Source organism: Panicum virgatum, chromosome 5K, assembly GCF_016808335.1.
Source record: "Panicum virgatum strain AP13 chromosome 5K, P.virgatum_v5, whole genome shotgun sequence".
Taxonomy (NCBI): Eukaryota; Viridiplantae; Streptophyta; class Magnoliopsida; order Poales; family Poaceae; genus Panicum; species Panicum virgatum.
This window is the reverse complement of record NC_053140.1, coordinates 58,536,484-58,559,320: the sequence shown is the minus strand read 5'-3', so window position 1 is coordinate 58,559,320 and position 22,837 is coordinate 58,536,484. Positions and strand designations below refer to the sequence as shown.

Genomic DNA, 22,837 nt, shown 5'->3' with positions numbered 1-22,837 from the left:
TTGGAATCTATCACCAGATATCCTGTTACTCTCAGTCTGATCGCCCCATTATCTCGGTGCAAAGCACATACCGCACCTTTTGAAAAAAGCAAAGGAAACAAAAACGTGGCGATAAGTTTGATGAATTTCCTTTAAGCCACAAAGTAGGAAGAGGATTTGATTGATGCAATGTGACACTCGACCATCCACCAATCACCGTTCGTTAGTGTGGTGTCATTGCAGTACAAGATACTTTTTATCTTCTATGCTTGGACCTAGGGTCGCCAAACCATGTAACTGATGCGATGTCTTTTTGCAGGCATGAATGCCGGAACAAACCCCATTCATCCGAAGGAGCTTGCACTGTGGCATGGAACACAATACTGCCACCAATGCCCTTGGGTTACAAGTTACAACACTATTTTCTAACTCTATGCACTATTTTTTTTCCGGTAATCCCAACACGGTATCCATGATGCTGTTTTCACGCCACAGTCCTCATTGATAGCACAAGTCCATGCACACATACAGATGTTACAAGCTGAAGTACTAATGATTCGTCAAGGCTAATGCTGCGAAACATGGGGATCCCAATGTCCTGCGCCCAAGATCATAACGAGCTTGCAAGTGCTCCAAGTTGTGGTAGGGCTTACACTGGATTCCATCCTGGATGCTATGGCCATGGAGGATCGAGAATCATTTCTTGTTTTCTTTTAGCGCATACTCCACATGGTAATACAGCCTCCATAATGTTGCATCATCCTAACAAAACGAAACAAACAAGGGTCAGGCATAGATAGGTTGCATTACTCAGAAACTGCTTGTATTTTACATGGAACATACCAGTTCTCCCAAGTTCATGGTTATCCGATCAGAATTCTCACTTGCCAGTTTCCTTCTTGTAATTATCTCCACAAGGCGATTAAGTGCCTCCTCTGGGAGCTTTCGGATGCACTTACCAAGTTCAATTTTCTCCTCAGTACTCATAGGTCTTCCAATATATAACAATTCAACAAAAGGGTATTAACTCTACATCACATACTGTAAACAATCGCTTTGTAATTTTGCAGGGGAGGAAAAAATAACACACAGGTCAGTGAAATGTGAGGACTTGAACGTACAGTTGCAGTCTATAGAACTTATAGGATCTCAAATTCTTAAATCAATAAAATAAACACACGGCTCATTTGAGATGAAAGAGTATGGCACCTGCATTTGGATGCTGCTGTATTTAACAAGTCATCGACACCTTGCGCCATTTTGCCGAGCTGGAAAAAGAGAACTTTCTCACTTGTATCCAATAGAATTCTTACAACATATTTTAACATACTACTGCTAAAAAGGACAATCCAACCATCACGCCATGCTCTGTAAGTATACCTTTCCCAATAAACCAGTAGATAACTTCTTCACAACCTCTTGACATGTTTCGCCACTTTCTTCCATTGCCTGAATATCTCGATCGACCTGCAAGAAGTCATGTTAATGTCTTGTCTTGACAAGATAAATTGTGAACAACTTTCCACAGTTGGCTAACTTAATATACTGTCTTCTGACATAATTTGACATGGCAGAGCCAGAGTACCAAGTAAATCTGGTAGAATTGGCTATTTCAATTGTCATGTGTGAATATCACAAAAGTGATAAACTCTCCTGCAGTCTACGCATTAACACATCGTCACAAAATACATTTGGTCTCTGCAAAAATTACTAGGATTCTCCAGTAGAGAAAACAGAAAAAAGATACCAAGCATAACACCTGCTTTTTTTTTTCTCGAATGCGCAGGAGAACTGCGCATCAATATATTAAGAAGAAGAAAAAAGGGGAGGAACCCCAAGTACAAAACAGCTCCAGGGTGAGAGGGCCTGTAGCACGCCCTGAAAAACGCTATAAACTGTCTGTCTTTCTAAGGAAACAAAGCAGGACCAGATCACTTGACCAATTAGGAGTAAGGAGCCAGGGCGAGGAGATGAGTAACTTCTCGAGCATGTTGGTTTAACATGGTCTATGAAGCATAACAGTTCGCTCCAGAATAGTTTACTCCACCTGTTGAAAGATGCCTGAACTAATGTGCTCGTGTTTGGTTACATGAGCATCTGATAGAATAAAGGTCTTAGTTTTTCATTTTCACTTTTCAAGGAAAAAAATATATGAATTTCCAACATTTTACATTTTCATTTTCATATTTGTCCCCAGCAAGTCACTCATTGTGCTTTTACTGTTATTTGTTGTGGTTTATCAAAGGAAAAGGAACAATAATGTTTCAGACAAAGTCAGCCACAAATTGGATGCTAGTCTTAAATGCAATCTCCAACTGCAAATCGATCACATGTATTTGGAATTGCAACATCCAATTGCATGAGCATTGACCTCAACTAAACTGGTTAGATATTTGACCTGATCTCTGACATATTGTGTCAGAATTGGCCAAATGCAAGCTGGGAAAGAGAAGGTAGACACCCAACAAAAATGGATTACTTGTGTTAGACACCCAAGGTTAACATACCATAGATGGTCCGCATCATCACGTCTAGAAATATTGAGCATGCTTAAGTATGATTGAGATATCTCAAAAAGACACGAGAAAAAGCAAAAAAATATAGAACTGCACTTAGCTAAGCTCTATAGCCTATGGTATGAACAACCTAAAGAGGCAACATCTGAGTCCATTTTTTTACACATTCCTATGAGGCGTGACATTAAGAGATACGTGCTCACTGCTATCAAATAGTTATAAAGATAATTCCTTGCGTGCCACCGAAAGACAGCGAAATACTCGACTTGCCACTTAGAAAATTAAGGATCCCTTCTATGCCCCACTAAGACTTATTTGGTTGGAGGTAATTAATGGAAGGGACTGGGAGTTGAGAGGTGAGGGTTTAAAGATCTCTTGTTTGTTTGGTGGGATTGTGAGTTTTAGTGGGATAGGAAAGAGAGTTTAGGGGGTAAGTCCCACTAAGGAATTATTACCAGGTGAGGGGTGGTAATTGGATGGGAATTATGCTTTAAGTGTAAGATCGGTACATCAGAACCTACGAACCAAACCGAAGATAAGAATTCTCCCTTAAACTTCTCATCTCGATTCTCATCACAACCCAAGCAAGGGATTGGGACTAAAAGTACAACTCCCACGTGAATTCCCACTCAACTCCCACTTATAATTCCCATGACCATTACTATCGCTTGCCAAACACTCCGCTAAGCCACTTCCGTCAGCAAGACCTCAAGCGTCGATTAATTGGTGTTGGGAAAAGATAGATTTACCCTCATGTCCACTTATCTAGTGGAGGTTTCCTTTACTCTCTTTAGGGGACCCACAACAAATTAAGAAAAGGCAATTCCCCTCTTTCTAGACTTCCACCCACCAAACCATAGCCATCCAGAAGAGGCGCGCACACCCGACCTAGTTTTCTCATCATCATGCCACAATGTAGGGAGGGAAAAAGGTGGAAGGGGCCATGGATCTAATGGATAGGGCCGGCCCTGGGTAGTGCGATCGGTGCGACCGCACCGGGCCTCCAAAAATTGTTATGCTATCAGACATGTCAAGATATAAATGCCAACAAATCTTAGTACGTGGAGCTACATAGCTTAGAAGGTGCAGCTAGATAGTCTAGTTCATTAATGACAATGAGTTTTTCAATATTACTCCTCCATTTAGTTATGACAGCTATATTTTCACAAGGCACAGCGACCAATGGCACCAAATATGCTTATCAATGCATTAATCACGTTAACCATAGGCTCCTCGTTTTTTGCACTTTCTTCTTGGCAAGACTCCTCGTTTCCAGCGATTATTAATTGCCGCGGTCCAAATGGAAAACCAACAGATCTAGTTTTTCTTCTTCCCGAGGCACGCATGTTGGCGCCGAAGTTACTGGGGGGGATACCGAACAGACTAATTGCGGACTCTCGAGGCAAAGGCTTAATATAGCGATTAATTTTAAATTTTTCATCGGAAATATAGCTATGATAACTGAATGGAGGGAGTATCTAGTATTTTCATGGTGAATAGGGCCCCCCATTTTTGTTCCGCACCGGGCCAACAAAAAAATAGGGCCCTGCTAATGGATGGCGAGTGGAGGGAGGGATAGGGCAGGGCTTACTGTCAATAGCACACTCAACAAGATTGGGGTAGGGCTCAACAAGGACATTAGTGGAGCCTCAACGTCTGCGAGCATGGACAACAAAGTAGAAGGTCATGTTTTCCACCTCAACCTCACAATTCAGTTTATGGAAAGAAATATACTAAACTCCATATGTTCAAACTCCCGTACATTTATTACCATACATTGACAAGTATAAGCACATTTTCAAGAAAGCATTGCAAGGATTCAATGACAAACTAACTCAATAAAGTATGATGGATACAATAAGAGTATAACATCAAGTTTTTACCTCATCCACATCATTGTTGAGGAATGTAATAATCTCATGAAGAGCAAGCTTTATTTTCTCCTTATCATTCTTTGACAGACCACCGAATTGTTCCTTAAACAATGGAAAAGTTCTCTTGCAAATGTAGCCTTCTTTGCCCTTATTTTGAGTACTAGTGCCTTGAACTTCGTTATTAACTCCTTTACAAAAAGAGTCATCTTGCCCTCGCAACATCTTAGATAGAATACATTTGTAGTGCTCCATAAGATCAACATTGGATTCATTCTCCTCGAAAGATTTCCTTGTCAAATTCCTATATTGTATGCGGCTACACATGTCAAGACGGAAAGTGAAATAGGTTCTCCGATCTCATGAGTTTAATGAGAACATCCACAACTTGAAAGATATCAACTTGAAAGATATCAACTTGAAAGATATCGTAGCTTCCAAAGAAAATGATACCATAGAGAATGGTAGATAGATCCTGATATACACATAAGAAAATTCTTGGTAGCAGAGAGAATGGCCAATGTCATTGACCTGCCATTCAGGGTGGGCATAATTAACCGAGACCGAAAAACCAAACCAAAATGACCGAAACAGGAACCGAAACTGAAACCAAAAATTTTGGTCATAATTTCAATCTCCACTTCTTAATAACCGAAATTCGTCTGGTCAATTCGGTTCCTAACCAATTTACTCTAAAAAACAGAAATCTACCCATTTTACACTTATCAGCCTCCGAATTCTAGGCCCAATACGGCCTAACAAGGCAAACCCTAACCATCTAACCTACATTCCACCCTCAGCCAGTCAGCCGCTTCCCACACTGCACCTCCATCTCTCAACCCACCTGACGAACAGCCCCCCACCAAACCCTTGACCCTTGGCAGCGCCGCGTCCACCTCCTGCTCGCCTCCTATGGGTAGCGCCGCATCCTTGCACTCCTGCTCCGCTGCGACGAGCAGCACCGCATCCTCATCGCCCTACTCACCTCCGACGCCCGGCGGTGCCTCGCTGCCCTCCAACTCCACTCAAATGGACGGCGTCACAACGGCTCTGAAGGATTGGGAGTGGGGGACATCTCATCCTTCTTCAATTTGTGTTGATTTATCCAGATTTGTGTGTCGTCGTTATTGATTTGTGCTTCATCCATGTTCTTTGCTAGCTTAATCTGGCACCGATTTGTGATTTTCTATATCTGTTTGATGTCGTGGCTAACTGGCTCGGTAAGTTCGGTCATGACCGAGACCAAATTGAACTAACCGAGCCCGAATTTGCTCGGTCTCCAGAATCCAAAGTAACTCATCGGTCCTTATTTTTGGGTTACCGAAATTTAAGAAAAACTAAAGAACCTAATCGATTGGTTCTGTCAACCGAATGCCCATCCTGACTTGCCATGGAACAAAGTATCCAATTGGCTCTAGGAAAAGGTCTACATACTCCCCCCCCATATCGAGGGTCGACTACATCACCGCCTGAACTACAAAATCGGGTTTATTAACCCCTTCATTTTAACCGTTTAAAACACCCCTATGGAGGTTTTGCTTGGTGCTTGTACCACGCTGGTGTGCTGAGGTGGACCAAGTTGCCGATGTGGACGAACTGACAGGTGGGCCCAGCTTGTAAGTGGCTGATCACATCCCTCACTCCCATTCTCCCTCTCCTTACCTTCTAGCCACGAAGGAGTCCAACGAAGATAATGATGGAATCGACAACAGCATGAACAGAAAGCGTGAACACACCGCAACAGCGCCAAGCCGGTCGGGTAGTAGGGCTCTGGTGCCGTTGGGCGGAACATGTCGGGCGGCGGCGATGAGGAGCAAGTCGGGCAGCGGGTGGCCTAAGGATAAGGAGAGGGGGAGGAGAGGAGAGGGATGTGGTCTGCCACTTACAAGCCAGACCCACCTGTCAATCGGTCCACCTCAGTGCACCAGCATGGCAAAACCACCATGCAAAACCGCCTCAGGGGGTTAAAAATCCGGTTTTATAGTTGAGGGGTGATGTAGTCTACCCTCGATATGTTGGGGGTTATGTAGACTTTTTCCTTGGCTCTATGATGTTGGTTACAAGGTAGGTTATATAGTCGTTGAAGGTGGCAACGCCAACCACATGCAAATACTAGCTAAAAATCTTTGTATACGTGGAGCATGGGAAGCAAGCATAATAGGAAGTTCTTTGTCAATAATTACTATTTTAGTTGGCTACAATACCTTAATTTGATGGGTTTGCAATTCTTTGTTTTTGAATTTGTTGTCAACATTGGCAATTGTCAATAGTTGATAACCAATTTGGATCTATACTAAAGAAGAACTATAGTTTTTGACCAACATGAGACCAAAACTTAACTTGATGCATTAGGGCATCATATTAAATGAAATATATAGTTGTGTAATTAGATGTCATCTATTAGTGGATTTTGTGCTGGGCAGGGGTTCTATAATCCTCATCTCAACTCTGCAAAAACTATTTATCATGACGACTTTTGAATTGAATTTTATACCATGGATAAAGTGGCCAATTATGAATCTCAATCAATATAGGCATCTCTGTATTCTTTTTTTGAAAAAAAAACAATAGAGTTTAATCTGATCAATGTTTTAAAGGCGACAAGGCAACCCAAGGTGAGTTGGGTACGCCTAGATGCCTAGGTGACAAGGCATGCCTATTGCCCAAGGCAAGCTAGGTCAGTCCGCCCGAACGCCAAGGCGATGCTTAGGCGGACGCCTTTGAAACACTAATTTTGATACCCACATTTGGTATCTAGTAGCCAAGCAAAAAAAAAAAATTGGCATGCAAAATTGGGATTCACAATTAAGTGGTCTGTTTTGTTCTTTATTAGAACGAAATGAGATGCCAAATGAGGCAAATTTTGATACAACCAAGTGGTGCCAAAGTCAAACAAGGCATATTTAGATTTACAAGGTACCAAAGCAAATACACCCATAACCAGCAAGGTCAAATTATGGTCCTTCCCTCACTCCCTTATTCCTCATTCACCCTGTACCATCCTCGACGACTCCCACCACCTATACCGTCTTTGGTGACTACCGCCACCAGATCTACTCCTGATCTATCGCTGCAAATTTCTTCAATTCAACTCTCCCTAATAGCATCCCAATCGCCTCCACCGCCGAGCCAACCTTTATCCTTTAGCCTTGCGTTTAATTCTCCAAATCACAAATCTCCAACCTCAATCCCCTAAGGGCTTGTTCGGTTGCACATAGATTCATTCCATGTCGGGAATGATAGAAACAATAAGAGATATAACAAGAGACCGGGATTCATTCCGGGTCGGAAACTAATTTCAATAAAATAGACTCATGATAGCTACTATAGGAGACCGGGAATCAATCCATGTGTCTAGAAGTGTGAAATTAATCTCGGTCCCCTATTATAGTTATTATAAGTCTATTTTATTAAAATTAGTTTCCGATTCGAAGTGAATTCCGATCTCTTGTTATATCTTCTATTGTTTCTATCATTCTCGGCATGGAATGAATCCATGTGCAACCAAACAAGCCCTAAATTAATAAATCTGTAACCTAATCTTACTGTATGAGCCCAATCTTATCAGATTTGAGGGATAGAAAAATCTCACTAGAGATCTATAGAGAGGAAAATGAAATAAACACCATGCACCATGTATAGAAAATAGAAAATCTCAATTCCATTTCCATAAAACGGAAAGAGAAAAAGGAAGACGAACAAAACAGACCTAGCCATCTCAGATCCTTCAATCTCCGACCCCCGGGTTCCTTCTTGGCCTAGCTCCGCCCAAGTCTCTCTTATCGTGGCCTCGCTAGCCTTCTTGCGCTTCTTCGTGGATTCTTGGTGCCGAGGGAGCAGGTGGCGGCTCGCCGCACTGCATGTTCCTTCCGTCATTGCCGGCGATCCTGCTTTAGCGGAGTTTAGATGATTTTTAGCCCCAGTCAGTTCCTTCTTATACTGGAAACTTCGTCAGCTTCACAATGGAGAACTGCGTGGGCCACAACTCAGGCCCAATTATTCACGCGGTCATGGGCTTTATCAGATTGGGCCACGCCATTGTGCTCGTTTCGATCTCGTGACTTTTCCGAAAACCCCCTCGGCATCAGTTCTTTTCGCGCAAACCCCCACGTCGCCTCCCAGCCGACCACCACCAAACCCACCGCGGGCACGCACCCGTCCGTTTCGTTCCGCGGATTCGCCACCGCCGACGACGAACCCGACCGAAACCCTAATTGTAGGTGGTAAGTAAGCCATGAGGCCGCACGCCACGGGGACGGGCGGCGGCGGCGTGGGGAGACGGAAGGCGGGGGCCGCCGCTGCCGCCGCGAGCCGAGAGTGGATGGTGGTGCCGGCGTCGGGCCCGGCGAGGGTGGAGGAAGCCGGGAAGTACGCGGTGATGGCACGGACGGGGCTTCCTGCGCGCGATCTCAGGGTGCTCGACCCGTTGCTCTCCTACCCGTCCACGATCCTGGGCCGTGAGCGCGCCATCGTCGTCAACCTCGAGCGCGTCAAGGCCGTGATCACCGCCGCCGAGGTGCTGCTTCCAAATTCTAAGGACCCCGCCTTCGCGCGCTTCGTCCGTGACCTCCAGACCCGCGTCCTCGCATCCTCTTCGGACCAGGTAGCGTTTTCTACCCCCTCGTTTGTTGTTCGGTTGTCTAGTAGTCAAATGTTTTCTTCTCAGTCTTACAAAATATTAGGAATCGTGGTGTGAGATTTCAAATATGTGTGGAGGGCACTGTACTTGAGAGTTGTTCCTGAGTGTTTTTTTTTTTTTGGAAAAAAAGCTTGCTCTGCTCTGGTCCTGAGCTTCGATCACAATACCACATTGCTCTGCCTCAGTTGTGGATTATGCAGCACTTTGACTGGAGCGATGTGGGGCAAATGAGCAGATAGTTTTGCGAAGTGGACAGAAAGTGGTGATATTTGGGGCATAAAGATAAAAAAATTATGATGGGGTATATTGGTCACTTATTGTTATAAGATAATGCGATTAGGGGATCTATCACTAATTGTTTTCCCCTTTTCTATATTAGGCTGCAGATCTCACCGACATGGAGGGTGAATCATCAGCTGTTGCTTCACCATTTCCTGGTCCGAATTCATCCAAAGGACACGAATTGGAGATGACTAAGAAGTCTACTACTGTAGTGCCAGAAATGACAAGCAGCACCAGTATGCCTAATTTGGCTGCTGCAAAAGACGGATATGCCAAGGTTTTACCTTTTGAATTCCGAGCACTTGAAGTTTGCCTTGAGTCAGCCTGCAGATCTTTGGAAGAGGAAGTATGTGCTTGCATCTGGATCTTTTTGTCAGGTTATCTGAGTTCAATCGAATTCATATTTCTCACATCCTGCATTCTGTGCTTTAGCATGCTTTTATCCATTGCATTAGCTGTTCAGGAATTATATTTTTTTTCTTGTTCATAGAATATTGGATAATCTCTTCAGACATGTGTATCTTTGTTGTTCTTGTTCGTAGAATATCGGATACTCTCCAGACGCTACTGATAGATTGAGCTATGCGTCTTGTAGAAGCTGATCTGTTTAAAATAACTTATGACCACTATCTGTTACTTGTTTCTTCTATAGTGCATTTAAGATTAAGGCTTATGGATTACTTTTAAGATAGCCAAGTAGTTTTTGCAAATAAACAAAATATATCCTTCTTGCAGATTCCTGTAATAACTCCCATCCCTTACGTTTTCTTCTTTCGTAGACTTCTACTCTGGAGCAAGAGGCATATCCAGCATTAGATGAGCTGACATCGAAGATCAGTACATTAAACCTTGAGCGAGTTAGGCAAATCAAGAGCCGCCTGGTGGCGATATCTGGTCGTGTACAGAAGGTACTCAACTGAGATTCTTTGATATACGTAATGCCATCCTCTTTCAAATTTGTCAACGATAGGTCCTTTGTTTGAATCGAGTCTTATAATGGTGGGGATAGGGTGCCTGGTATGCACATGTCATATTGCTATCAAACAAATTGCAGTTAAGTGCTATTTCCGTCGAATAGGAAGGTGATCTACAATTAGGAGTAGTAATGGACCATGGCCCTAATGCCTCCTTCACAATCCAATATTCCAATTCAGCCTTTAATTATTCTTAACTCAAAATTATATAAATTATGAGCCCGGTCCTTTTTAGCCTACCCCCCAAATTATTTAGGCAAAAATTTTCTGCCCTTTACCTCCCCTATGTACAATATAATTTCCTTGCAAGAGACTTGCTTACTTTACTAATGTAGTTTGCCCTTGTGCAAACATCATGTTCTGCAAGGTGAGGGATGAGCTTGAGCATTTGCTGGATGATGAAATGGATATGGCTGAAATGTACTTGACAGAGAAGCTTACTCAACAAGAAATCAGTGAGGCTTCATCTAGAGTTGAGGTTGATGATCCATCTCAGACTGAGGAGGACAGGCAAGTCATTGTAGCTAGATATTTTTATTTGAAACAAGAACAAGCCATACCCCAATCATTATGTCCATAAATAAACTGAACTGTTTTGTATGCATCTCTTTGCAAGTTTGCGTGTACCAATTTGTTAATGTATTCTATCATCTTTTATTGTGTCTAGGGCTGAAGATTATAGAAGTGAGCCAGATGGAAGCAATGGTAGCTTTATTGATTATAAGCCTAACATTGAAGAACTGGAAATGCTTCTTGAGGCTTACTTTGTGCAGATTGATGGCACACTTAACAAGCTATCACATGTAATATACCTTCACATTGCATCTTATACTTATATTGTTCTTAATACTGTTGAGTTTACAAGCTTTTATTGGTGACAGCTATATATATATATATATATATATATATATATATATATATATATATATATATATATATATATATATATTTGCCATGTGGTGTCACTTTACATCAGAATTGTTAAAAATTGATGAAAGTATTTGGCTTAAGACAGTGGTGCCAGAAGTAAAATAAACTATGTTGAGTTTTATAACTGCTGCCTCGCTGTCACAACGAAAAGATATTGTACCTTGATAGACTGGTAGGTTGACTTGGTTTGGTTGAGCATCCCCTGACATTATTGTACCTTGATAAACTGCCTGCTAGGGCAACATTTCTGTTTATTTTAGTAATGACATGATTTCTCTAAACAATCTAATCTTAAGAATTAGCAGTTTTTTGTTGGATCGAAACTTTGCTGTATTTAGTGAATCCTGTGGCACTGGCTTAGTTTGTTCTGCACCTGATTGCTGATTTGCTGGTGGTTGTGCATGGTTCGTTCTTTTGATGTCTGCCATGAGCCATAAGTTACAGGGACACTAGTGTAGGGTCTACATTTATGGATTGATAAATCAGATTCTGATGATGTCTTATTCAAGTATTCTGAACCATATGCCTTCTGTATGATTGAAGCTGAGGGAGTATGTTGACGACACAGAAGATTATATCAACATAATGTTGGATGACAAGCAGAATCAGCTTCTACAGATGGGGGTTATGCTCTCGACTGCAACTGTCGTCATTACTGCTGGAGTGGCTGTTGTTGGACTTTTTGGGATGAATATTGGCATATCACTTTACGACGATCCAACAACTGAGGAGGAGAAAAGGGCAGCAAACATGAAATTCTGGGAGACCACTTTGGGGACCGTTGCTGGCTGTATGATTTTGTACATTGTAGCCATGGGTTGGGGGAAGAGAAGTGGGTTGCTGCAATGATGGCAGAAGCGTTCATCTTGACTTCACCCAAAGAAAACTAGATTGACAAAGTTCTCCAATAGCGAGATTGGCATGCAGCTCGGTACATAATCGGGGCAAACATCTTCTGTACTGCTAGTAAACGGGTAATGGGAGCAACAGAACTGTTGTAAATTTGCTGCTGCACAGTTGACGCGGCAACTCAGTTATTTTGTCTCGCACCTGGTGTGCAACTGTTTACCATACTAGTGCGGTTTCTGCACTTGCTATTGTAATCGTTTCTGGAGCAGTTGTATATGTACTGTACCTAGTTACCTGTAGCTTGTTGTGCGAAGTGTTGTATCACAAAATGCTACAAGTCTGTCTTCCCTCAAGGATGAATTTGTCAACTCGGTTACGGCTATAATCTGAGAGGAGGGTGTTAATGGTCTTTGAGTAATTTTTTTAGCTTTTGTAATTAATAAAATGTTTGTGTCAATAATTCATGGGTGAAATCATGAATTATAGAGACCACTTTGGGGACAGATGATTTTTACATTAAAGAAGATTATAGAGAACCGAGTTGGAGTCCATGAAAGAAAATTAGGCCTTGTTTAGATGTATAAAGTTTTGGGTGTAAAGCACTGTAGTACTTTCGTTTATATTTGGTAATTATTGTCCCGCCATGGGTTAACTAGGCTCAAAAAAATCGTCTCGCAAATTATAGACAAACTGTGTAATTAGTTATTTTGTTTAGTTACATTTAATGCTTCATGCATACGTTAAAAGATTCGATGTGATGGAGAATCTTGTAAAATTTTGGAATTTTGAAAGGAACTAAACAAGGCCTTAGTAAAAGTTGTCATATCAAAAGTTTTGACTGTTCATTATGACGAGATGTTTTTGTCGTTCGTGGTACTATAGTCTGTTCAGGTTCTTCAAGCAATTGCCACATATTATGACTACGAGATATGAAAATGGGATGTTGCTAATAAGTCTATGTTTAGTCCACTCATTTGACGGGCTCTTAATCGCAATTGCTGGAAACAAAATTTCTGTTTATTAGGATTCCTTTATTCTTTACTCTTTTTTACACGAATTTCGGTCATTTACTCGGTGTTGTCAGTGGCACACAGAATCACTGGACAGATGATTTAGGCCCAGTAGGGAAAGAAGGGACAGCCCAAATCACTCCACTCAGCCCAAAAGGAATCCCAGAAGACGCCGCAGCCGTCGCCAAAATTCCCCAATCCGCCGCGGAGAGCCGGAGAAGAGGACGCAGCCAGCCAGAGAGATCGGAGAGGAGGAAGAAGATGGTGCGGGTGGCGACCTACTTCGCGATGACCTTCGGGGCGTTCCTCTTCTGGCAGTCCATGGACAAGGTCCACGTCTGGATCGCTCTCCACCAGGACGAGAAGGTGAACTAATCACTGGCCCCATCTGTCCCTCTTTTCCCTCGGAATTCAAATCCATTCCTCGTTACTATGCATGTGCCGCTAGTGGGTTCCCTTATCGCCTTAGCTTGTTAGATCTGGGTCCTATGTGCCTGAGACTAGCAGTTGCTCGAACCACTTAAATCTCCGAATGGTCTAGGGATTGCTGGATCCGACATGGCCTGATTAACAGATTCGGGAAGGAGTTTCTAGATATATGTGAGATTCTATTTCTGAGTCTGGTGTTAAGTTTTGAGAAGGGATCATTTAGAAGCATAGGTTTTCTTCAGTTGGTCTGTGCTACGGGTTTACCCTTTTGGGGGGCATTCTCTTCTGGAATATGCATTTTTATTTGTTGAGAGACACGCCAATTCTGTGTCCTAAACTAGGAACAAACCTTATACAGTTATGCGACAAACATAATGGGCTCAGACGATACATCTTCTGACAGAAAACGCAAGTGAAAGTAGCCCATTTTGATCCATAGAAGACGTACTGTAGGAAAGCATTTGAGATTTTTACCTCATGAATCTGCAACTATGGCACCCAAAATTTGCAACATTAGTGCTGATTTAGTCATCAGCCAAGGCCTACACCTATCAAAATAGTTGCCTTCAAGTGTTCCATGTCTGCAATAAAATGTGAATTGAAATTAGCTGTGAAATGAAAATTAGCCTTCAGCTGCCTCTTGCTGTAGGGCTGTATGATTGTGGTTTGTTCTGAGTCCTCAGTGCTCATATTGCAGTTCCAAAGCCATTTAGAATTAGGGGTGCATTTCCAGGGAAGTTTGTAACCTGTTTGAAAACACATTATGTGCAATGTTCTTATGGCGTTAAGGCGAGTTGTGGCGAGTCACCACCGCCTAGCCGCCTAGGCGGGCTAAGGCGACGCCTAGGCGGGCCAAAATAGGGGAGCGCCTTGTCGCCTAGGCGACGCCATAAGAACATTGATTATGTGTGATAATAATTTGGTATGTTCACACCATGACACTTTGATCCTATTATTAAACTTTGGTCTCCATTGCACCCAAAAGTTCATTTTGTGGAAACTGGATAATTGCCACTATTAAGACTTGTGAGGGATGAAAAGTTGCTCTGGTTGTATTTCTTGGGGGGTGGGGGGAGGGGCAACGCCTTTGGTTTTTATATGCATGCTTAATCCTTTTTGGAGCCTACCCCAACTTGCTTGGGAAAAAAGGCTATGTTGTTGTTGTTGTTGTTGTTGCTTAATCCTTTTTGGGTTCCCATTCTTCAAAGTTGATGTTAAGACATGACAGCATTATGCACCCTTGTAGTGCTAGGCAGAAACACAGACAGATAAACTGATTTTGTGTCTGATCGAACTTTAAACTTGCCCATTGAGCTCATGGCCAGAAACCCTTGTTTTATGTTCTGTTTCCACCAAAAACACCATCATCACCTCTATATGCAACTGGCCACCAAAACGACTAACATCCCTAAATGCAAATTCATGCTCCGTCAGTGTCTGTAGCTTGTTATACTTGTGATTGTTTTCCCGAAAGCAGCTGATAGTGGTTTTGTTCTTTCAGAAAGAGAGGATGGAAAGGGAGCTGGAGATAAAGAGAATGCAGGCAGAGCTAATGGCCCAAGCTAAAGAGAGTGAATAATGATTATCATTTGGCCAATGGTTTCAGGCAGTTCCTTTATCATATTTCCTCTGCTGTATTTTCCAAGTGATATCTTGACTGATGTATGTTCGACACCTCCAATAAAGTGAGATGCCATAACTTTGTTGAATGCAAGCCGATATGTTCATGCTGAATCATTGCAATTTGTAGAACAGCACAAACCTAGCCAGCTTGCTTGGATCAAAAGGCTTTGTTATTGTTGTTGTTTTTGTTCTTGTTATAGAACAGCACGACTCGACACTCAGATCTTTTGTCTGATTATAAGGGTGTTGTTTTGTCCTGATATTTCATTGTTCACTTGAAGAAACCCTTGTCGTTGGGACGCAAAATGCTTGGTGGTTGTGTTTCAGGTAGTTCTTTTGCTCGTGCTCGGGGCATACATGTCTCAGCATGTTGGTTGCTTTTCTGTTGTGCTCTAATTTGACACGTATAGTGCTGTTTCTGTTCCGTGTAGCTTTGATAGTTGCCCTGTGCAACAATGCCTTTCTTTCTCGCCATCTCTTTTGGGTGTCATCCAAAGCAGTTTATAGAGCTCAGCGTAGCCATTTTACCTGTTCGCTTGTTAGTGGCCTTTTGATTTTGTTATGATGACTCCACCTTGTGCCTAAAATGTTAATGAAACCCTGAGCTTTTCTATGCTTAACGAAATCTTAGTTGATCCCATCTTTATCATCAAGAGCAAGTTGGTCAGTTGGATGATGAAATCATGATTGGAGTCGTAGATAAATGCAGGCCTTGTATCCTGGGTGTAAGTCATTTTGAATTGCTGCCTCTCAGGGGCAAGAAACCTCAAAGATAATCATAAACATATTTATTTCTCTCATATTTCTCTGTTACAATACATGCATTTATTTACAACGATTTCGGGCTCATTGATTCCCCACCTGGACACCTTGCTGAAGGACTCTAGCAACGTACTACTATATAGTACGTATATACCACAGGATATAGCCAAAACGCGTGTACAGTACATAGCTCACAGAGATCTGGCATATCAAAAAAACAACAACTGCTCACTTAATCCTCTCACTCTCACTAATCTAACTAACCCTAACCATCCCCAGCTGAAACTGCATTTGCTCAGCACTGGGAGGTGGAGCTCATCTGCTGCCTGTTGGCCAGGGAAGAGAAGACCCTGGCAGCCTTCACCTTCTTCAGCAGAAGCCCCCATTTGTCGCCATCATCACCGGCCTCCCCGGCCGCTTTTTCCTCCTCTTTCTGCTTGAACCTCCTGCATGGCAGCACACACAACAATGTCAGGTGTGACTGAGCTTCATAGGGCTGCAACGAATGGCTGCCGAGCTCTGATCGGCGGCGGCGGCGCTTACTTGCAGAGCGGGGTGTTGCAGCGGTCGGGGCGGTCGCAGAGCGCGGAGTGGAGGCGGAGCAGCTGCCACATGCGCTGGCACCGCGCGCAGCTCTTGCGGTGGCACTGGGAGAAGTGGCGGATGAGCAGCTGCAGGCCCCGGCAGGTGGTGGCGTAGCGCGCGCACGGCGCCGGCGCCGGCGCCCGCCCCGCTGGCCCGACCTCTGTGCAGCCCTCCGTGCAGATGTGGTCGAGGCAGTCCATGGCCTCGCTCAGCTCCACGTACACGCGCTGCTCCGCGCGCTTCCGCCGCCACCTGCGCCGCCGCTGCACGTCGGAAACCGAGCACCCATCCGTCAGCGCTTAGCTCACACAGGGTCAGTGATTCAGAACAGAACGAAGGTGCATCCGTCACAAACTGGATCTACAAATCGATCAACGATACTTCTTACGACTTTCCTATCCTTGGGTTGAACACCGTTCGAAGTTAGAACTGAGTAGCCGCCAAGGCTGCAAACTTTCGTCAAACTAAAACGTTACTTGGTCTCAAGTCTTAAACTTGACCTGGCCTGGAGCCTGGAACTGCTTCATTTCACGATTTTTGTACCCCAAATAAAAACTTTACTTTAAAAACAGAGGAAAAGGCAAGGTCGGTCGGAGTAGTATGTGTACACTCGTTCAATTCGCCAACCATGGAGACTACCGCCGCCCCAAACAGACGCACCAACCACCTAGAAAACACACTAGTAAACTAGTGTCCTGTCGTACGCGCACGAACGCGACATGGAGGTCCGGCCTTGCCCGCCATTTCCTGGAACAAAGCTTGACGCTAAAGAAAGCATGCTCCCCACTGGCGCACTGACGACAGAGGCGTCGTGCAGGTGAAAATCGTCGCGCTTCCATTTGGTGTGCCCACGTGTCAGCACGCAATCTACATCGATCGTGTTGTGTTGTGCAGGAGGAGGAGGGGAGAAAATTCAAAAGAAAAGAAAAAGGAGCGTACCATGTCGGCCTCGTGCAGGCCCTGCAGGACCTGGAGCTCCTGCCACGGGTCGTTCTCCTGCAGGAAGCGCCACGCCTCGGTGCGCTCGACGGCGGCGAACTCCTTGGCGAGCAGCCTGGCGCAGCGCAGGTGCAGGCGCGGCGCGTCGCAGAGCGCGGCGAGCTGCAGCACGTCCACCACCGAGTCCGCGGTGAGGCGCGCGGCGATGGCGCCCTCGCACGCCCGCTTCAGCCACGGCACCTGGTACGCGTGCGCCAGCACCAGCACCTGCACCGCGTACTTCTCCATGTCCTCCTCGCCGTCGCCGCACCTGCCGGGGTTCATCGTAATCGTCGGAAAATTAAAATTAAGCACCACAGTTTAGGCAGGCCCTGTTTAAAACTTTGTCAAACTTTTCTAGTGGTCCAAGATAAATTCAAATTTCTGCTAGATTCCTGCTATCCACATAGTATGGTGCTACCGTGCTAGTAGCCACAGTAGTTAGCAGCACGATACGAAGAATCTTCGACAGGCTCCATGGGGAACATTCGTTGGAGGCAAGGCCACGGTCGTCCCGGCAGTCCCTTTCTCGGAATCCACATGTGCAGAGAGGCCTGCAAGCAACACGATGATAGGCCACCCGTCCCAGTGCCGGCCGCGCCCGCGACAGCAAGGGGGGCCGGTCGGTCGCCTCCGGGCCAGTCGCCGCCGTGCGGTGCGCGATGACGCGCACGTCGGCCGGGGAGGGTCCAACCCGGGCAGGCGCCACCCGCGCCGCACCAACTAGGCAAGCGGCGGGGGAAAAGCCATGTTTTTTTCACTCCCTCCTCCCACGAGCTTTGCGTCGCTTTTGTTTTTCCCTTTTTTTTTCTGCCTTGGCGAGCCGTCGTATTCGCCGCCGGGATGGCGACGGGATTTTTTCCGTGATTTTCCGGCGGTGGCCAATCGCCGGCTCGCCATGGGTTCGGCAAGACTTGTGTGGCTGTGGTCGAGAGAGAGAGGGGTACGGCGGCCGACGTGGCTGCCGATCCGGGGGAACATGACAGTTGATAAGGCAGGTTGCTGTCCCGGCCCAGTCAGCGCCATTTGCAGACAGGTCGGCTTGATGATTGGATGCCCCAGGGAAAGAAAAATACCAAGGATCTGCCTTGATCATAGTACTACTACGATTCTCCTGCATTTTGGCGATCTCTGCCAAAGCCCCCAAAGGTTTGGGGTGCAATAAGGCTTTGTAGGGAGCTTGATTAGACTGAATTTTGTTTAGCTAATTTTCAGATCGATCGATGCACATAGACTGCTTTCCTATTCCTAGAACGTCAGACAACTAGAATTGCGAGTTTATACTGTTGTTAACATTTAACGTGTGCCATGTTTTCTCTCCTCGTGCGTTTAGAATAAACTCGTCAGAATTAGTCCTTGCAAGGCGTGCTTGCCCAGCCTCGCAAGGAAGGGACAGACGGGCGGGCTTTTGCAGCCAGAAATAAGACTATGAACAGCGAATCAGATCGCAGGGGCGCGGTACCTGCCGGCGTCGAGGAGGTGGACGAACGCGGCCGCGGCGTCGTCGGTGACGCCGCGGATCCGGACGACGGAGCGGCCGGCCTTGCCGCTCTCCCTGTCCTTGCGCAGGCGGCGCTCGAGGATGCTCGCTAGCACCGGCGACGCCGAGGCCTGTGCGCGCGGAAACAGAAACGAGGATCTCTCGTCAGCCGGATGGACGGATGGTCGAACGAAGCAGCAGCTGTTTAATCGTTCGGGAACGAGCAGAGCAAATGCGCCGCCGAGAGACGGCCGTCGCCGGCCGGACGCTCTGACGCTTACCAGAACAGAGGAACGCGCCGGGATCCTCCTGCGCCCGCCGGTGGTGACGACGTCGACGTCGACGACCGCGGCAGCCGCGTCGACGTCGACGACCGCGGCAGCCGCGTCGCCGGCGCCGCAGCAGCGGAGCCGTGGTGCCTCGCACATCTTCCTCCGGTGTTCCGGCGCGGATAGGAGTCTCGACGGCGGCGAGGAAATGGGAGGAGGCAGCAGGGGAGGAATGGAAAATATCTGGCGGGCGGGGGAGCGCGCGAGATGTTTGGGGGGAGGGATGGGGGCGATGTCGCGTCGCTGGTCGCTGCGTGGCGGGTCGTGTGCTCTGCCCGCGAGGGGAGAAGGAGACGGGGGCCGGAGGGGAAGGAGGGAGGGGCCAGTTGCCGCGGCGTTCGAACGCTTTTTATATAGGTGGCGCCGACCGTCCCACCCCACCACGCTTTAATTTCCATCGCAGCCCCGCGGGAGAAATGTGATTCGCAGACGCCCTTCGCCTTGTAAAAGTCTGCCTTGCCCTTCGCCTGGTCTGCTCTGCTGATCACTACCTGCACTTGTAAAAGACTGTTAATGCCAGTAGTGTTTAGCTTTCAGCTCGGCTTAAATTTTAGGTTATCTTTCGTCAAATTGTTAGATCATTTTTCATCGGAGTAGCAAGTTGATGATTAGTTAGTGTAGTAAGGTAGTACATTTACAATTCAACCGCTATGATATGATCGCTTCAGCTCAGCTTAAAACCTTAATTACTCCTACCTGCGATCGAAGGGGTGAGCCGACGCCCCGGCCGACACGAGCCCAAAGGGAACGTTCGTTCTTGCACGAGGAGGCGAGGCGAGGCGACGACGGAGAAGGGGGCCGAGAGGATCCATCACCCGACGCTGACACGCGACGGACGCAGCGGCGACGAGGGGCGCGCGGGCAGCCAGGCCAAAACGGCCCTTGGAACGAGCAAGCGCCACATGTGGCCGCGCCCGCGCCGACGTGGCGCGCCCGTGGCCCCCATGCAGGCCTCATCCGTATCACCACCGTATGGGCCCAGCCCGGGACCAAAACGGCACAGCCCGGCGACAGCTCAGGCCTCGCCCGCTACGACTACGAGCGGCGGGCCTAGCCGCGACGGGGTCCGACGTGGCGGCGATTAGTTTACCGCTCGACTTGGCTCCCTGCCGGGCTTTGTCTGAACCACATGCGTTCGTGTCGGACGTGGCGCCTGGGCTGCAAGGTTTTGTCGATCTCATCCGTTATTAGTAGCACTAACCTTGGAGCATTTAGTGTCTGGTTGCGTCACTTGCGAGCATCAACGGGCACAAGGTTTTATAGTGGAAACTGTTCGAGGAGCCGGATTGACAAGTACTCGTGGAGTAAATTAGATGCGCTTTTTCTTGCCTTTTGGTTCTTCAGGTGCGCCAGGGGTCAAAAGCGCAGCCGATTCCGTAGGAAAAAGCGCCGGGTGATAGCGTTTTAATCTTGCCGGGGGGAGCAATCTCTAGCACTGATGCCTGACCTGCTAGGCTGCTACCCTCATCTCTTCTCCTGTGCCTCCAGGAATGACTCCAAGATCAGAAGAAGAACTCGCCAAAAAAAAAAGAACTTTCTTCTGACGCTTTCGCCTGAAATCTCTCTCGAGATATTTGCATTGATCACGTATTCACTTCGTTCACCGACGGATAGCGTGGGTTTCCCTGTCATCTTGACGTTTCAGACACGCTGCGTTTTGCCCTCCGAGGAGGCGTTCCGAAATTCCGGCTCTTCGTGCACAGTAGACTACAGGGCGTGGCAGCGGCAGCGACTGCTGTGTGTGCCAGTGACAATGACGGGCCGGGGCCACCCTAATCATCGTCCTGGTTAGCTCTCAGTGTGTGCATGCACGAGCTGAGAGTCGATCTCATCAGGGTCAAGTACTCAAGTGGCAAGTTGATGGGCACCTAGCACTTGTAATCCTCCTCCCACACGGGGATTAGAAAATCGTATGCGTATGGCGCCTAGCTAGAGGAGGATACGACCGGACCTGGATACCACCGGGTTTACTCTGCTTGATGCTTCTGCGCCTCTCGAACCATACCAACTCAAATCCACTCGGCGGATTGCACTAATTTTGTCTATGTGCATACAGCGTATATATAAACCGTCACACGGATCGTAGTCAAACGCTCAAATTCAAAACTCTTTATCATTTTATTTATGACGGTGTGGCTCCGTTTCGTAAAATTCAGGGACTTTATACATAACACGCGAGACCATGCATGCTGAGGTTTTAAAGATTTGTGTTACTCGATGGCGAAATGATTTTTTTCCCCTTTCAAAAGGACTCCACTGAAACCGGTTGCGACGAGGAGTTGGGTTGGGTTCAGACGTGCGGGCGCGCCGGCCTGCTTCGTCCCTCATAGCCATCTGTATTTCCTAACTGAAATCTACTGGGATATATAAAATTTGCCGCACGTACGGAGAAAGACGCGCAAATTCAACTCCTTTTGTGGAAAAATGCGTTGCTGATTAACATCCTAATATACAGAGACTCTTTTTTTTTGCCTCAGTTTCAGACTTGTTTGTTTGTTTGTTTGTTGCAGGATTAATTACGCTTGAGATATACCGTCCAGATGTCTGTACTTGTGCACAAGAACAACTGTATGCGTGCACTCGTACACATGCATGACCAGGTGACCTCGCTGACTTGGCTGCACGTACGATTTATCTTTATACATTTGTTTTATCCTTATTTATACCTTTTCTTGCCGGACATTCCTATCCGTTTGTAGCTTCTGATCTCGCACTGACTGATCTGCTGACCGTGACAAAAGATTGCCTGATGATCACAGGCTAGTATATGTAGGAGCGGTATATTATTGTTGTCTCCATCGTGGGGCCCTCCTTATCTAATAAGCAAGTTTTCTAGGGCATGAGAAGGATTTAGGAGTTCCCAACAAGCACAAGCTCTGTATGCCGCGTGGTTGGTCGATCTGAACTGGCCTGGACCTCGGCATGGTGTCATTTGCTCAGTTCCATTTTTCCATCTCCTGCTTTTTCGTTGCTTCACGTTGCTGATGAGACACGTGTGCAAAAACGTGACATGAAAAATCACTCAGTTTTTTATTGTCTGGAAAAATTATGTCGGGTAATTCCGCTACCTTTGATCATACTTCGGTCACCAGTGCTGAGGGCCTCTAGCTGACTTTATTAGATGGCTCTGGTAGCACTCTACAGGTCCTGAGTTCGACTTCAGGTGGGAGCGGGTTTAGACTGAGATTAAAAAAATCCTCCTCGCTAGCCATAGAAGCTAGACTTCGGAGGGTTTTCTCGACCGGGAAGCCGAAGTCGCTTCCCATGAAGTGTAAAACGGCTGGGAAGTCATAGTGCGCTGTTGGGGGTCGCATGTGTGACTCCCAATAGACTTGTCACACTAAAATTATCCCACTTTAGATTTTATATTTTGAGCCTAAACTATAGAACAAAAAAATTGTTGTGGAATAAAAAAGTAGTTATTGAGCCTTTGTGTGGTGGCTTACCGAAAATTTTAGAAGTCGCTCGGGTGACTGGCAATCTAACCATCACAGAAGGCTCAATAATTATTTTTGTCCCAAAATAATTTTTTTGTTTCCGAACAAATTTTTTGTATTACTGGAACAATTAAAAAATTATTCTGAAACAAATTTGTCTGGAT

General features: G+C 46.0%; 4 protein-coding genes across 5 annotated transcripts; 2 read left to right on the top strand and 2 right to left on the bottom strand.

Annotated features, from left to right (window-relative positions):
- Positions 1–144: 144 nt before the first annotated feature.
- LOC120708994 lies at positions 145–8,277 on the bottom strand. 2 transcript variants are annotated; one of them, XM_039994469.1, is made up of 6 exons: positions 8,076–8,277; positions 4,379–4,685; positions 1,360–1,446; positions 1,189–1,247; positions 823–970; positions 145–741 (listed from the first exon to the last, which is right to left on the bottom strand). In XM_039994469.1, exons 1-6 carry the CDS (start codon positions 8,240–8,242, stop codon positions 676–678), a joined length of 834 nt encoding a protein of 277 aa, XP_039850403.1. In that variant the 5' UTR covers positions 8,243–8,277; the 3' UTR covers positions 145–675. The 2 variants fall into 2 exon arrangements, with proteins under 2 accessions (XP_039850403.1, XP_039850404.1); XM_039994470.1 differs by having other exon boundaries at positions 4,379–4,670.
- A 323-nt stretch (positions 8,278–8,600) lies between these two features.
- On the top strand, positions 8,601–12,576 carry LOC120708993 (magnesium transporter MRS2-F-like). Its single transcript, XM_039994468.1, has 6 exons — positions 8,601–8,969; positions 9,385–9,633; positions 10,067–10,195; positions 10,629–10,771; positions 10,929–11,064; positions 11,735–12,576. Exons 1-6 carry the CDS (start codon positions 8,601–8,603, stop codon positions 12,038–12,040), a joined length of 1,332 nt encoding a protein of 443 aa, XP_039850402.1. The 3' UTR covers positions 12,041–12,576.
- Positions 12,577–13,131: 555 nt separating this feature from the next.
- LOC120708992 lies at positions 13,132–15,362 on the top strand. Its single transcript, XM_039994467.1, has 2 exons — positions 13,132–13,416; positions 14,981–15,362. The coding sequence occupies exons 1-2, from the start codon at positions 13,312–13,314 to the stop codon at positions 15,056–15,058; spliced, it is 183 nt and encodes a 60-aa protein (XP_039850401.1). The 5' UTR covers positions 13,132–13,311; the 3' UTR covers positions 15,059–15,362.
- A 513-nt stretch (positions 15,363–15,875) lies between these two features.
- LOC120708990 (BTB/POZ and TAZ domain-containing protein 1-like) lies at positions 15,876–19,564 on the bottom strand. Its single transcript, XM_039994465.1, has 5 exons — positions 19,189–19,564; positions 18,890–19,038; positions 17,389–17,698; positions 16,408–16,712; positions 15,876–16,310 (listed from the first exon to the last, which is right to left on the bottom strand). Exons 1-5 carry the CDS (start codon positions 19,333–19,335, stop codon positions 16,160–16,162), a joined length of 1,062 nt encoding a protein of 353 aa, XP_039850399.1. The 5' UTR covers positions 19,336–19,564; the 3' UTR covers positions 15,876–16,159.
- Between the last annotated feature and the right edge of the window lie 3,273 nt (positions 19,565–22,837).